The following is a 15,421-nucleotide window of genomic DNA, read 5'->3' on the forward strand; positions in this document are numbered from 1 at the left end:
AAGAACTGAGTGGTTCAGGGCCATTTTGTGCCTTCAAAGCCCAAAGTGAGGCACAAGTGAGGCCATTCTGTACCATCAGGAGAAAATGAACCAGATTGAGGTGAATTAAACTTGTGCAGAAAGTCTGGAGAGACCTGCCAGGTTTTGTGATAACATCCTAATAAACACGAGGAAGAAGATCCCAAGAGGCTTTGGAGTTTGTGTCCTGACCCAGAGGGCTGTGATAAACAGGACTCCCCGTGAGGGAACATCCCCAAGGAGCTCAGCTCAGAGGAGCTGAGAAAGCCAGGAGTGAAAAGAAGTGCAGAAGAAGCACAGCAGCAGAATTGAGAGAGAGAAAAAGAAACAAAATCAAATTTTTAAAAAACGTTACACAACCAGCCATGAGCACTCAAATTATTCCAAACCCACAAAATTCTCTTGTTTCCCATTCTGTTGTGATTTTGGAGATTCCCTTCGTTTCCCTAGGCTCCAAAAGACACTTTTCCTTCCCTTTACCCAGCAGAACTGGAGTCAGCTGTTTAGAAACAAGGGAATTCCTTGTGGAGGGTGGTAAAACCAGAAATTTGAAGACCTAATGGTGCAGAGTTGTCCAAATTTCCCAGGGAATCCCAACAGGGAGGTGAAACAAATCCCGAGGGCAGGGGTGGGAAAGGAGAATGGCTGATTTCTGCTTCTTCCTAAAGCTCAGATATCAACACCTCTGGGAGAATTCTGGGCAGATTTAGGATCTTCAGGAATAAATCAGCAGTGTGCTTTGTGCTTTCAGAATATGAAATTGAGAGATCCTTTTTCCTGAGGATGAAGTGTGTCCTAGCCAAGAGGAATGCAGGGCTGACGTGCAGTGGCTACAAGGTAATGTTTTTAAATTACTTCTCCAATATTTAACAATTGACAAGCTTATTTATTTAAGTGTTTGTTTTGGGGTTTTATTTTTACATATGTGCAGTTGAGAGCAAAGTTTGTGATGGAAAGAATCAGAAAAAGTCCCTAAAATGCCCTCAGTATTTCAAATTTAAATTTTGTGGCACATTCCCTCACCTTGGTCCCTGGGAATTATATCTGGAGCCCAGCCCTGGAGCTGCCAGGAGAGCACACAGCCCGGTTTTATTCCCCCATGGAATGGGGGGCAGGTGAGGCAGGAACCCAGAGACGGGAATCTGGAAATTTTCCACATCCCACCCAGCTGCACAAGGCACCTCCTTGGCCTCAACACTAAAAAAACCCAACCACTGCCATCACCTCAGCGTGGAATTGTACCAAACCAGCAGGTTCTGTTTATAAATCTCACAGTTCATTCGATTATTTTTATTTATGACATGAAATCAAAGCCACAACAAACACTCAGGTCATAAAATAACAGCTGTCATTTGAGTGGCTTTTATTTTCAGACTTGCACTAGCTTTTATTTTCAGATTTGCAGGTAGTTTTTATTTTCAAGTCTGCAGTAGCTTTTATTTTGAGTCTTACAGACAGTTTTTATTTTCAGATGTGCAGTGGTTTTTATTTTTTTTATGCGTTTTTATTTGTTTTTTATGCAAAGCTTTTATTTTCAGCTTTGCAGTAGCTTTTACTTTCAGATTTGCAGTAGTTTTTATTTTCAGATGTGCAATAGTTTTATATTCATCTTTACAGGTAGTTATTTTCAGATTTGCAATAGCTTTTATTTATTTTCAGCTTTGCAGTAACTTTTATTTTCCAGTTTGCAGGCAGCTTTTATTTTCAAATATGCAGTAGTTTTCATTTTCATCTTTACAGGCAGTTTTTAGTTTCAGATTTGCAGTAGCTTTTCTTTTTAGATTTGAGGCAGTTTTTGTTTTCAAATATGAAGTAGTTTTTATTTTCAGCTTTGCAGTAGCTTTTACTTTCAGATTTGCAGTAGTTTTTATTTTCAGATGTGCAGTAGTTTTTATTTTCAGATGTGCAGTAGTTTTTGATTTTCAGATTTGCAGGTAGGTTTTGTTTTCAGATTTGCAGTAATTTTTATATTCATCTTTACAAGCAGTTTTTATTTTCAGCTTTGCAGTAACTTTTCAGATTTGCAGTAGCTTTTACTTTCAGCTTTGCAGTAGTTTTTATTTTCAGATGTGCAGTAGTTTTTATTTTCAGATGTTCAGGTAGCTTTTACTTTCAGCTTTACAGGTAGTTTTTCTTTTCAGCTTTGCATTTGCTGCTCTTTGAGCTGCCTAGGTTAACTCTGCCCCCACCAGAGAGGCTCATTTCCATTCATTCTGGTGAGGATTCATTCAGAGTCCTTCAAAACCCAAAAAGCAAAGCCTGGAAGAGGAGCAGAGCTCTGCAGGAATGCTGAAGGTGCAGACATGGATCTGTTTGCACTCTTCCCTACCTGGCTGCACTGATAATTCTTCATTACACTGAGCCCTGTTTGCTCAGCTGCTCCCCAGCAAAAATGCTTCTGTCCCAAAGCTGAATCTGAAATCAGCTAAAGGAGTAGAGCTTGCAGTCGTGGCATCTCCACGTGGCTTTGGGGGGTTTTTGGGTTTTTTAATTCCCAATTATCACTGTTAATCAGAGGCATCACTTTCTTTGGCTCACTATTAGAAGTTTGCACAGTGAAAAATCAAAGGATTCTTCTGTCTGGAGAGATGTTGGCCGAAATTTATTCCATTTGACTGTGCTTAAAGTCAGGACTTAATTTTTAAGAAATCACCTCATTAGCTGAAGCACAGAAAAAACTCATGGACCATGTGATGGGGGAATTGAGAATCTGCTGAGAGATCTTCTTACTGTGCTTTGGCTAAACATTTCAATCCCTGCAGAGGAGGAAGGTTAAGCAGGAGGAGCCCATTTCCAGGTGATGTTTGCTACGTTGTTTAGAACACTAAATACACTGAAAATTAATTCCTTTCAGTTAAAAGCCAATCAAACAGAGAAATTCAGCTGAAGGTTGATATTCCTGCTGCTTGGACCATAAAATTGGCAGGGGCACTGATGATTTCTGAACACCAGCACCACACTAAATAAATCTTCTGGCCTGGAATAATCCCCAGGATACATTTCGCCCTCCCCTTAGCTGACACTGAATTTTTACAGTCTAACACTGTCATTATCACCTCTGTGAACAGCAATTGTACACAAGGATCCCGAAATCTGAGCTCAGGACCTTGGGTTTGGTCACAGGTCAAAAAAAAAAACCAAAACAAAGCTCTAAACTTGAGCAGAGAACTTAAAACTCATTTCTTGTGCATTTGCATAAACATCAGTTAATTTTTATTGCTTTGTGATGCATCAATAACCACTAGGTTTTTCAAAAGCCTTTTTTAAAGTGCTTTTATTTACATCAGAATAATAACTCATTAAAATGTTTTTATTAATATTTCTATTCTATTCTATTCTATTCTATTATTATGAATAATAACTTGCTAAAATGTTTTTATTAATCTTTGAGTGTGTGTGGGAGAGAGAATGACATCTTAAAAAAAGCAATTTCCAGATATTTTTTTTTTTTAATCAATGAACAGAAATTCTGGCTGTGTCTACAAGAAATCTGTATCAAGGAGATTAAAGTATTAATTAGGAAGCAATTAGGCAGTCCCCAGAGAGGAGGTGCTTCAATACTGGATTAATCACGCTGTCAGCAAACACAAAACTGCGCTTACTGAGTCTTAATCTCTATTTACAAATTAACTGCAATCAACAGGCAACCCAAAATTTAATATTATGGGGGAGTGTGTGTTTATCAGCTCATTGAGACTGAGTGGGCAGCAGCTCTGGGGCTTTTCCATCAGATCCTGAGGGCGTTTTCCCCTTTTTCCAGGTGATCCACTGCAGTGGCTACTTGAAGATCCGTCAGTACATGCTGGATATGTCCCTGTACGATTCCTGTTACCAAATCGTCGGGCTGGTGGCCGTGGGGCAATCTTTGCCTCCCAGTGCCATCACTGAGATCAAGCTCCACAGTAACATGTTTATGTTCAGAGCCAGTTTGGACCTAAAACTGATATTCCTCGATTCCAGGTAAGCAGCTCTTTCATCTCCGGCATCGAGCGTCCGCCTAAACTGCCGCGGTTTCCCAACGGGACAAAACATCCGTGAAAAAAATCCAGCAGTCCAAAATAGATCTGGAACTCAGAGATTTCAAAGCCTTTCAGGCAGGGGGATAGACCAGACTTTGTCTGGAATGCCAAGAAATAAGAGCCTGTCTAATTTAAGCTGGAGTTTCCTGCGCTTTTAGGGTCGGCTAAAAGCTTCTTGCTGTGAGGATTGGTCACAGGAGCAGTGATAGTTTTTTACCTGAAAGGATACAAATTTTACCACACAAAGCCAGCAAAAAGGAATGAGGCTGTACCAAAAAGCCCCAAAAAACCAACCCCAAAGCTGGAATACTGAGGTCAAACCGGCTGGGGACATCCAGAAAGCTTTTGAAAGAGCAGTAGGGAAAGAGAGTTCTGTCTTTTAGTGTAATGCTCTGACCATGAAACCAACACTAATAATGGGGTTGTTCAAATGGAAACGAATTCCATTGACTGCTACACACAAAAACAGGACCTTCTTAAACAAAATTTTGGGAAGAGCAGCTGAGGAAGGAGAGCCCTGCCTTCACTTCAGCTGATGGAGCTCAGATGGGCACAGAACCAGAACTGAAATTAATTTCTCTGGTTTTGGAGCAGGTACCTTGTAGGATACAATACTTTATCCAGTGCAGTCCAGGAGACTTTGAAGGGAAAATCCCAAACACACAAACTATTGGCAAGATGATCATTCTTCAAAACTCCTTTCCTGTGTGTCCCACATTCCCCATTTTCCTGGCGGGCTGGATTTGTAGGGAATACATTCATGTGGTGAATGTGGGAGAAAACCTCTGTATCCAACAGAGCTGAGGTTGACCATTCAAGAAGAGGCTTTTCTCCATGCTCAGCCCAGGGGACAGTGGCTCCATCAGCTGCTGGGACACAAAGAATTCGTTGTTTCTGGAACCCTTCCTGATTTTTTGGCACACATCGCTTCGTGCCGCGGCTACAAAAGAGCACGAGGGGTTCAGCAACACGTCCTTGCATGTGAGGAAAAGGGAATGATGTGCCTGGGAGGAGCTGCCTGGAGACAGAAGTGTCTTCAAAAGCCACAGAGCAAGCAGAGGTGCTGACAGGAGCAGGGATAGACCCAGAGCTGTTGCAGAGCTGTGTTTACCAAGGAGCAGATGGGTGTCATCCACACACGGGACAAGCAGGGGAATTCAGCTTCACCAAAGCCTTTTGCTCTCCCAGCTGAGCAAACCAAACTGTATTTGCTCAAAACAGGGGCACGTTAGGAGTTAGAAAAAATTGGTTTCAGGCTTAGCTCTGGTTTCCATGCAAGGGGATGGATCTTGAGATGTAACCATCACAGAAGACAGCACGAAAGCTGTGGGAAGGAGCAGCTCAAAATCCCTTTCTAGACACCTGACACAACATAAACCACACAGAAGCTGGTTCACTGAGGTCACTGGGAGGAGAAGACAGTCGCTTCCCTCCAAAGTGAGCTTTCATGGTGCATTCATTGAAAGGGGTTTTAAAAAGCCTTTGAAGAATTCAAGAGACCAGAACTGATCACTGGGGTGAGCTCTGCTTCCTTGTGTGTCCTGTCACCTGCACAGCACAACCTGGAGTGCCCAGGCTGGTTGAGGGATTGATTTGATATCAAGGAAGTAAAACAGCTGAGGTTATTTCCAGAGTCAAGCTTTCCCAAAATTTGGGTGTCCTAGGAACAGCCAGTGATGGCTTTTTTGTCACCATCCTCAAAGTGAGGCTGCACCTTTGGGAAAATGAGCCCCTGGCTCGGGTTTGTGGTGCTCTGGTTGGGTTTGGATGAGCTGTGTCTGTACTCACCAAAGGGGCAGGATGGCGCTGCCAGCCTGGTTTGAAGTGCACTGGAGTCAGAAGGAGAATTGAAACCTGAGCAGGATCTTCCAGCAGTGTTTTGTGATCCTGCTTGGCTTCAGTGAGGATCTGGGAGGAGCACACCCTGCAGAGGAGAAACACAAACCTCTATTCAAAGGCATTTTGATGTTGTTGTCCTTCAGAAGAATCCAAGCCCTCACCCCTCTCCAGCAGAACATCCTCAGTCCCTGGGGTCCACTGGGCTGGTGAGAGTCAGGGTATGAGTACAGAAGATGCACAGTAGTCACAAAATTTTTTAAAAAACACAAATCAAAATGTACATTATCTGCAATCCCACAAGGACAGGCATTGCTTGGGACCCCCTGTTCATTTCTGTGGACACTGCTGAGCTCTCTCTGGTGCTGTGCATCCTCTCCAGTGGTAAAGTTCAGACCAGGAACATCCTTTTGGAGTCTGGGTCCTGACCATCCCTGCTCAGCTCATGGCATGAAGAGGCTCGGGACATTTACACTGGATTCCTTCGATCTAAAAAGGAGGACAACATCCAAGAGCACCCCTAGGACTCCAGCTTTAATAGATACTTCAGTCCACAGGCCTAGGCTAGAGCTAGGTAAAACTTTAATTAATTAAATTAAAATGTGCAGATGCATCTGCTGCTGCAGGAGTAGATCCTCAGCAGGGACAATTTTACCTGCTAAGGGACAATGTCACTTGTTCATGTGCACATTCCTTACTGTTCTGCCTTTTTTAGGCAAAGACAGCCCAGGACATCACAAAGCCATCCCAACACCCCTGGGTACACAAGCCACAGTCTGGCTGAGTGGCACGTTGTACTTTAAGGACTATTTTTCCCTCAACTAAATAAAAAAAAGTCCATTTGAAACATGAGGTTTGACTCTTCAGGTCTGACCCAATGTAAGTCTGACCTCTGAATTTGATTCTTTAACATCTGCAGAGATGCTGCTGTTTTGAATTCGTTCCATTCTTCTACTTCTGGGATTTTTTAGGTTTTTTTTGAAGTCTTGCTTCAGCTTTCCTTTCCTCACCCTGTGGTCTTCACACCTCCTTGTCTTTCCACATTCTCAGCTGGAATAAGCTCCTGCTTTTTTCTCCTGTTAGGCACCAGGCTGGATTTATTCACAGGCCATGATCACATGTGGCCCAACACACCTTCTACACTCGTACCTTTGCAAAAGCAAATGAAAATGTGTCAGCAGCCCACAAGAGAGGTTTTATTGTTTCATGAGCAGCTCCTCCAGTGGAACTTTGTGCAAAGGATCCTGCATGGCAGTGGCAAAAGCCCAAGGTGGAAATCAGTAAAAGAGCTCTTTTTCCTGCCTGGGTGTACAGGGGAAAGCTGCACCTTGCTCTGGCTGGGCTGAAAGGGTTTCTTTTCTTGTAAAGGTGAGGTTTCTGTTTCCAAAACTAACATTTCATCCCGCAGCTTTCGGGCACTGTTTTGTTGGCACAATCGAATGTTGGGTTAATGAAACTGAATATTCCTAGAGATTTTGTTTATTGCAGATTTTTCCTTTCCCAGGGTTACAGAATTAACTGGATATGAACCCCAGGATCTGATAGAAAAAACCCTCTACCACCACGTCCACGGCTGTGACGTTTTCCACCTGCGATACGCTCACCACCTGTGTAAGTACCTGGGCTGGGGGCACAGGAGGGGCCTGGAGCAGCTGGAGAGAGCCCAGAGGAGGCTCCAGGATGAGCAGAGGGATGGAGCAGCTCTGCTGGCAGCAAAGGCTGGCCCAGCTGCCGTTGTTCAGCCTGGCCAGGAGAAGCTTTGGGCTGAGCTCAGGGTGGCCTTGCAGGGCCTGAAGGAGCCCCAGGAAAGCTGGAGAGAGACAATTGCCAAGGGCTGCAGGGCCAGGAGCCAGGGAATGGCTGCCAGGGGCAGAGGGCAGGGCTGGATCTTGGGATCTTGGGCAGGAATTGTTCCCTGGCAGGGTGGGCAGGGGCTGGGATGGAATTGCCAGAGCAGCTGGGGCTGCCCCTGGATCCCTGGCAGTGCCCAAGGCCAGGCTGGACATTGGGAGCACCTGGGACAGTGGGAGGTGGCCCTGCCATGGCTGGGCTGGCACTTGGATGATTTTTAAAGTCCCTTCCAACCCAAACCATTCTGGGATTCTATGAAATACATTGATTGCAGTGAGAAGTTTTGTAGACAACAATCACCATGCTGGAAAGCAGAAAAAATCTTTTCCAAATCTCGACTGGAGACAGATTTTCAGAAGTTCTTGGCTATCACTTAAGGAAACCATTCATTGTGTAAATAAGCTGGATATTCAATATGCTGGACTCCTGAAAAGAAAAAAAAAGCAACACCCAAATCAAATTATCTGGCCAGTTTTATCTTTGTACTTAGGGGATCCAGGCTATTTTAAATATTTGGAAATGATTCTGGATGGTGAACTCCTAAAGGAAAAGAAAACTAAAAGAGCAAGTAAAAAAGAGGGGAAAATCTGAACTTCACTAGCCTCTGTTGTTAAAACAAAAACTATGCAGCAGCTCTGCATTCCTCTGAAATATGTTAGTAATAATCATCCTGTGTTTGAAGGGAATGCAGTCCCAAAAACTCCTTGGAGGGACATTCATTAATAGCATGTGGATGAGGTTTGGAGAATGGATTGTCAGGAAAAAAAATGACACATTTAATAATTTCCCATCTTCCAACAGTCACTAATCATATCTTCAAACATCTGGGTCTGGGAAGGAGTTCATTCAGTAGCACATTAATTTGAAAAGCAAATTGAGGGAATGGCTGAACTCTGGATTTGGCTCTGTTTGCTGCAACCCATACGAGGCAAAGATGACATCCAAAAACCAGTGTCAGGGAATTTTTTTTCCAGATTGCTCCTGTAGGCTGGAAGCATCCAGAGTCAAATCCTCCTTTTAGGCTTCCTTCTTCTCTTAGTGTGTGCTATTCACGAGGATCTGGAATATCAAGGAGTTTGTAGCTGTGTTTGGCAAGTCCGAGGTGAAATTCCAAGTGCTGAATTCCACCGGCGGCAGAGTGTGCTACACCTGGGAAAGCAAAAGCTGATCTTTTGCAGCCACTTCAGATTTACCAAACACATTGCTGAATGTTGATTTACCAAAGCATTATTGAATTGGCCCATTATCTCTGGGCCACTGAGAGCTGGAAAAAAGAATGAGCAGGACACATGGAATACCCTGTCAGGGACACCCTCTCTGTAGCGGTGACATCTGCTTGTGGGTGTGACTGTTGACCTGCTCAAAATAAACTCAGACTGTTTGAAATACCTTCATCAACCAGCACAGAAATGATGCCACCACAGCCACAATCACCCCTGGAAAACAGTTTTAGAGCAGCAGGGTGGATAATTCTGTGGCTGCCAGTTTGATCCATGTACGACTGGAGTTTTAAATGAAGAGACAAATCATGTTCACCGAATTACCCACCACATCCTTCCACAAGGAAAAAATAAAAAACCCTCAGCCAAATGGCATACTAAGAGCAGTTCTGTAGATTAAAGATAAATTACTGTAAACTTTAAAAACAGAAGAAAAATGCGAGCCACGCATAGGAATTTATGAAAGCAGATAAATCCCAAGAAGCGCAAAATAATGAGTAATGCTTGGGCAGCAGAGAGAACAGTGCAGGGTCATGGTTGGAATACCAAGTAATGGGAATTATTAAACCAGATGTAAAGTGCACAAAGTCCCTCTGGGGAGCACTGTGAGAGCTCCCCCAGCATCCATCAGCAAATGTCTGAGGAACAAGAACAGTGAAAGGTTGGCAGGTTTGTTGTACCATTCTATAAAGCAATCTGATGATGAAGTGTCACCTGATGCAGAAATCCAAAGAGAAACATCTTACACCTAATAAGGGTATTAAGGGGGGGAAAAAAATATAAGCAGCCTTAAACTAGGATAACCATTTTCTTTTTTTAAGAGGAAAAAGAAATCCCAAACTGAAGAGCTGAAGCAGCTGAACTCAGAGTGAGGCAGCACAGAGAATAAAACAAAGGAAACAGTGAGGGGAACAAGTTGGGAGGGACAGAACAAGAACATCAAGCTGGGAGGGAAATGTAGATGTGAATATTTGCCTAAGGTGTGCTGGCAGCAAAGAGAATTTCCTGCTTGAAACATTTGATTGGTTTCCAGCTGCAGGAAAACACTTGTGGTGTTTGAAGCAGCATTATTTATTTCTAGAACCCCTTTCATCCACACAGTGTTTGCCCTGAAATGTGGCCACACAAATAAGGAGGCCCTGCATTCTAAAATACAGGACAGAGTTCCAGTAAAGACAAAATATCTTTGTGCCCTCAGAGAAATCCCTTTGTTTGCACCATTGTGAGGGGGGTTTTGGGCATCCCATGTGTTGCAACATCCCTGCTCTTCCTGCAGGAACTTGAACAGGATTTGGGTCTCTGTGCCTTGGCCCAGCCCAGCCCAGTCCCCACCAAACCCTTCTCCTGCTCCCTGGAACTATTTCTAGGGTTATTTTATAGAGAAGCACAATTCCACCATCTCTGGTGTTGGGTCTGCCTCTGCTTTGCCAGCACTTCTGGCAGAGCAGCATCAGATTTTAAGAAGTCCAAAAAAAAAAAAGGATCTGCTGGGCACTGTGCCTTGCGCAGGGGTCGGGCCCGTGCCATGCCAGGGCAGCTAAAACAGGATCTGCTGCCAGTGTGGAGCCAAGAAATCCATTTCTTGGAGTGGTATCCTCCAGTGCAGGCTGGGAACTCCCGGCCACACGCCCGGGAGCCTGGTGGAGCCTTTCAGAATAGTCCTGTCCACAGCCCAGAGCCTTTTCCAGCTTCCCTGTGAAGCCAGGAGCGAGGCACAGCCCTGGAACACCCAGTGGCAGAGGGCACATCCAAGGGCTGGAGCCACGGAATCCTCCCCTTTGGACTGCAGCAGAGGCCACCAAGAAGTCTGAGCCTGCATGGATTGTCTGGGTGGTGGATTTGCCTCACTCCCATTCCTGAGGTTTCCTTTTCAGCATCAAACAGAGCACAGAGCCAGATGGAAGCTGACCTCGCTGGCTGTCTCAGTTACTGTCCCTTAGCCAAGGTCAGACTTTCCTCAGATTGCTAAAAAAGCAGGAGACGGAGTCCTCCCCCATCCCCGGAGAAATACTGGTTAATCCATATAATTAGGAAGGGAAGCTGAACACTGTAGCTCTCAGTGGTTTTCACATCTTTTCAGACACTGTCTTAACTGCAGAGCTAAAACAGGGATTTAAAAAAAAAAAATCAGTGGGAGAGGAGGAAAGCCAAAACCAGTCCCAAAGCACACGGAAGAACTTTGTTATAGTTAGTGATCCATGACAGCATTAATTTCTCTTTTGGAATACTGAGTGTAGCAAAGCATTTTGAACTCAAGGAAAATGTGCTCATTAAACCAGCACAAAGACCCAGCTCTAAAAAGCCCAGACCACGTTCCAAAAATTACCTGTTACATGGCCTGTGCTAAAACGTAAAGAGCATTTCCTGGAATGGGACCATTTGGATTTTAGAATGAGTAACCAAATCATAAAATCACAGAATGGTTTGGGTTGGAAGGGATCCTGAAGATTATCTCATTCCAGCCCCCTGCCATGGCAGGGACACCTTCCACTATCCCAGGGTATTCCAAGCCCCATCCAACCTGGCCTTGGACACTTCCAGGGCGGGGGCAGCACAGCTACAGAGCACCATCTACAATTATAGAACATTAAGAAATAATAAAACTGTGGCATAGAGACAATTATCAATATTTTTAGAACAGACTCTTTGAGTAGCCACTCCAAGATTTTCAGCTTGCAGTGATAACCTGCAATTGAAAAATACAAATATCTTTATATTTTCTAGGTGTGTTTACATACTTATAGGCACACTCCTTGTGATTTTTTTAACTGTATGTTCATCTGCACACCCTGATCCTGTAAGGAATTCCATGTGGAAATGCAGGAGTGGAAGGAACAGCAGCAAGAATGAGGAAAAAGCTGATATCTAAGAGAGATTTGAAACCCCCAAATAAGGGTGGCTTGGTGACATGGAGGGTGGGTTTTTGAAAGTCATGGACATCATGGAATGTCCTGACCTGTGAGGGATCCACAGGATCATGGATCCAGCTCCTGGTCCTGCCCAGCTCCCCTAACAAGCCCAGCCTGGGCATCCCTGGATGCTCCTGGAGCTCTGGCAGCCTCGGGGCCGTGCCCATTCCCTGGGGAGCCTGGGCAGTGCCAGCAGCCTGTGGGGAAAGAAGAGCCTTGCCCTAAAAGCCAACCTAAATCCCTGCTGGGCCAGCTCCAGCCATGCCCTGGTGCTGTCCCTGTGGCAGGAGCAGAGATCAGAGCTTCAGACAGTTTTAGGTGTTCATTCTTTTGCCTTCTGAACACACAGGCACCTCATCCTGAAATGGAAGAATTGGCACTTCTAGAAAGATCTGGCAATTTTGTAAGAGCCTGATTTTCTTTGGGAGATAAACTGGATTTGAAGGAAAGTTTCAATACTTTGGGATGTGCAATGGATGGGAGAGGAAGCAGCCCAGAGAGGTATCCCATACACTCCAGACTTTGGGGAGACCTCAATGAGTCCTCCAGTGCCACAAGGAAATGGATGAAAAGGAGGGAGAGAGACTTTTTGTATGGGCAAAAAGTGACAGGACAAGGGGAATGGTTTTAAACTGACAGACAGAAGGTTTAGATTCCATTTCTTAATCATTTTTATATAAAGGAATTTCTGCCATTGCCCACTTTTTTTGCATACGATTTGTGCAGCGAGTTCAGTCTGTGATTCCCTAATTTACAATAAATAACTGGATAGGAGAGTGAGAAGATGGAGTTTCCCAGAGGAATGATGCTAGGCCACACAAAAGAAGAACCAGCTTCAAAGGCTGGGCATTATCTTCTAGTGAATCCTGAGATAAAGGCCTGGCACTGAACCAGAAATATTTGTGGCTGGATTAAATATTTAGAGATGCTGCACAACTCCTGTTACAGCACAACGTCCTGCCAAAACATCCTTGTTCACAGAGGATCCAAAATAGCTCAGGGAGGATTACATGGCTGGTGAATTTATCAGATATCTGATTCCCCTCTCTGTCCTTGTCTTTGTTTGGGTGCCCCACAACCAAAGAGTTTTTCAGTTTTACCTTTTTAAATCAACCTTCAAGATAACAGAGGGAAAAAACCATCACAGAATAAAATACATCGTAAAATACATGATAATCTGTCAAGCTGTGAGAGAAGTGCTTCCAAGTAATCCAGAAAAAATCTCAAAATCACAGAATCCTCGAGGTTGGAAGAAACTTTCAGGATCATGCAGTCCTCACCCCAAACCCTGTCCCCACATCCAGACTGCTCTGGGACAATTCCAGTGACTCCAAACCTCCCTGGGCAGCTCATCCCAAGGCCTGACCACTCTGCCAGGGAAATTTTCCTTTCCCAATCTCCAACCTGAGCCTCCCCTGGTGCAATTTGAGGCCATTTCTTCTCCTTCTTTCAAAAGAATTGTATCCAATTCAAAATACTTTTGCTGCCTTGCACTTTTGTTTTGCAGTTAGAAATTTTAAAGCAGCGTTTGTGAAGAACGCGACCTTCCCAGAGAAGAAGGAAGACAAAACCTGTGTGTCTTTGAATTGTATAGAAATAATAATTTGGTGTTTTGAATCTATAGAAAGGGGCAGGATAGATAATTCTGCAGGGGTTTATCTCAAGTTTATTGGGAGGAAGAGGAAGGAGGGTGTTAGGACATAGGTTGGACTCAATAACCTCAAAGGCCTTTTCCAACCTCATTAATTCTGTGATACCGTGAGAGACAAAAGCGCTTGGCTTGCAAATAAACCTCTCCAGGAAGTGGTCATGAGTCCCAAAAAACCTATAAAATTTTAAAATTTTGTTTTCCTTGTGTTCACAGTGCTGGTGAAAGGCCAAGTGACCACCAAGTACTACCGGCTGCTGTCCAAGCAGGGAGGCTGGGTGTGGGTGCAGAGTTACGCCACCATCGTGCACAACAGCCGTTCGTCACGGCCTCACTGCATAGTGAGTGTCAATTATGTCCTTACGTAAGTCCAAATACTTTGTACCATTACCTGTTATCACTAATTGAGTCATTAATGATTAAATCCACCAAGTTTTCCTGGCTTGTGTCTTCTGGTGCCGTTCCGTGCTTGCGCCTCGCAGCTTTCCCTGTCGGTACGATCCCGTCTCTTTAGCTGAGAGATAACATTGTTATATTAATTATGTTAATATATGTAATTATATTAATTATAATCTCAGGAGGGACCTCATTCTCTGCACAACTCCCTGTCAGGAGGGGCAGTGAGGAGGGGTTGGGCTCTGCTGCCATGTCCCAAGGGAAAGGAGGAGAGGAAATGGCCATAATTTTGTCAGGATAGGTTCAGATTGGGGATTAGAAGGGTTTTTCTCCTTTGAAAGAGTGGTCAGGCCTTGGAATGAGCTGCCCAGGGAGGAGGTGGAGTCACTGTCTCTAAAATTATTCAGGAAGAGTCTGGATGTGGCCCTTAGGACAGGGTTTGGGGTGATGCTGGTGCTGCTGGTGATGGTGGGACTGGTTGAGCTTGAAGATCTCTTCCAGAGTTGAGTATTCCGTAATTTTCTGATCAAAACCAACCTTGCAACTTGTGGGGTTTAGCTACAAGCACACACTGCTGACAGGGGAGGAACATTGCTCCTTTTCCTTTCCTCAGGGCTGATTGTGAGAACCAGGGCAGAGACCAGTTCCTGACAGAGCAGGAGACAGATTAATTGATCTCAGTCTTTCCATGATTCCAAACCACAGGGAGCCAGGGATGGCTGAGGGAAGAGGACAGCTCAGCCCCAGAGAGAGGGGACACTCCATCCAAAGGTGTTTATGTGATTCCCAGTGGAATTTTTTGATAGACTTGAGTGGGAATGAGGTCACCCCATAAGATTCTCTTCCCCCAGACTCCGTGAAAATCTTGGAAGAGTGAAAATTCAAGCCTTGTGAACGCTAACATATTTTTACAGGAGTTAGTTTGGATTTTTAATTTACTGTGTTTTTAATTTACTGGCTCGTTCTTTTGCAGAGATATCGAGTACAAGGAACTTCAGTTGTCACTGGACCAGGTTACCATTTCCAAATCACAGTTTTCATGCAGAAACTCAGTACCTACCTCTCAGGAAACAAGGAAAATAGTAAAACCCAAAAGTAATAAAATGAAAGCAAAACTCAGAGCAACACCTTACCCACCACAGGTAAAATTTCCAGCAATATTTAATTACCAATTGTTCTCACAGAGTGCTTGGGACACTGTAGAGATAATTCAGGACTGAATTTACTATAAAATAGACTATAGGATTGTCTACCCCAGGAAATTCCTCGTAAAGCAGGATAAAATTAGACCCTTTTTAAACTTGGGGTGGAAAGTACAGGTAGCACAAACCAGCTCTGGCAAGTGATGTAAAACCTTTGGGGTGTGGAGTGTGTGAAGCACTTTAACCATGACGCCCTTTCTTGACAAAAAAATGAAAGTCCTGTAGTTGGAATTGTGCTGTGAAAATTTGTGCTGGTGTAGAATGTGTGTCATTTACTGTTGGTATGTGGAGTTCTTCATGTCAGGAGGAATTTCTTCCTGGA

At 44.2% G+C, this 15,421-nt stretch overlaps 1 protein-coding gene across 2 annotated transcripts in view; it reads left to right on the forward strand.

Moving 5' to 3' along the window:
* The window catches only part of SIM2 (SIM bHLH transcription factor 2), a 52,504-nt gene that overhangs the window by 29,230 nt on the left and 7,853 nt on the right, over positions 1–15,421 (forward strand). For both annotated transcript variants that reach the window (XM_086883954.1, XM_086883955.1), the window contains exons 5-9: positions 770–855; positions 3,779–3,978; positions 7,378–7,484; positions 13,718–13,865; positions 14,871–15,039. In XM_086883954.1, the coding sequence (XP_086740080.1) occupies positions 770–855; positions 3,779–3,978; positions 7,378–7,484; positions 13,718–13,865; positions 14,871–15,039 (710 nt within the window). The remainder of the gene's footprint in view (positions 1–769; positions 856–3,778; positions 3,979–7,377; positions 7,485–13,717; positions 13,866–14,870; positions 15,040–15,421) is intronic.

The sequence above is a fragment of the Cyanistes caeruleus genome, chromosome 3 (assembly GCF_971803275.1).
Source record: "Cyanistes caeruleus chromosome 3, bCyaCae1.hap1.1, whole genome shotgun sequence".
NCBI classification, from domain to species: domain Eukaryota; kingdom Metazoa; phylum Chordata; class Aves; order Passeriformes; family Paridae; genus Cyanistes; species Cyanistes caeruleus.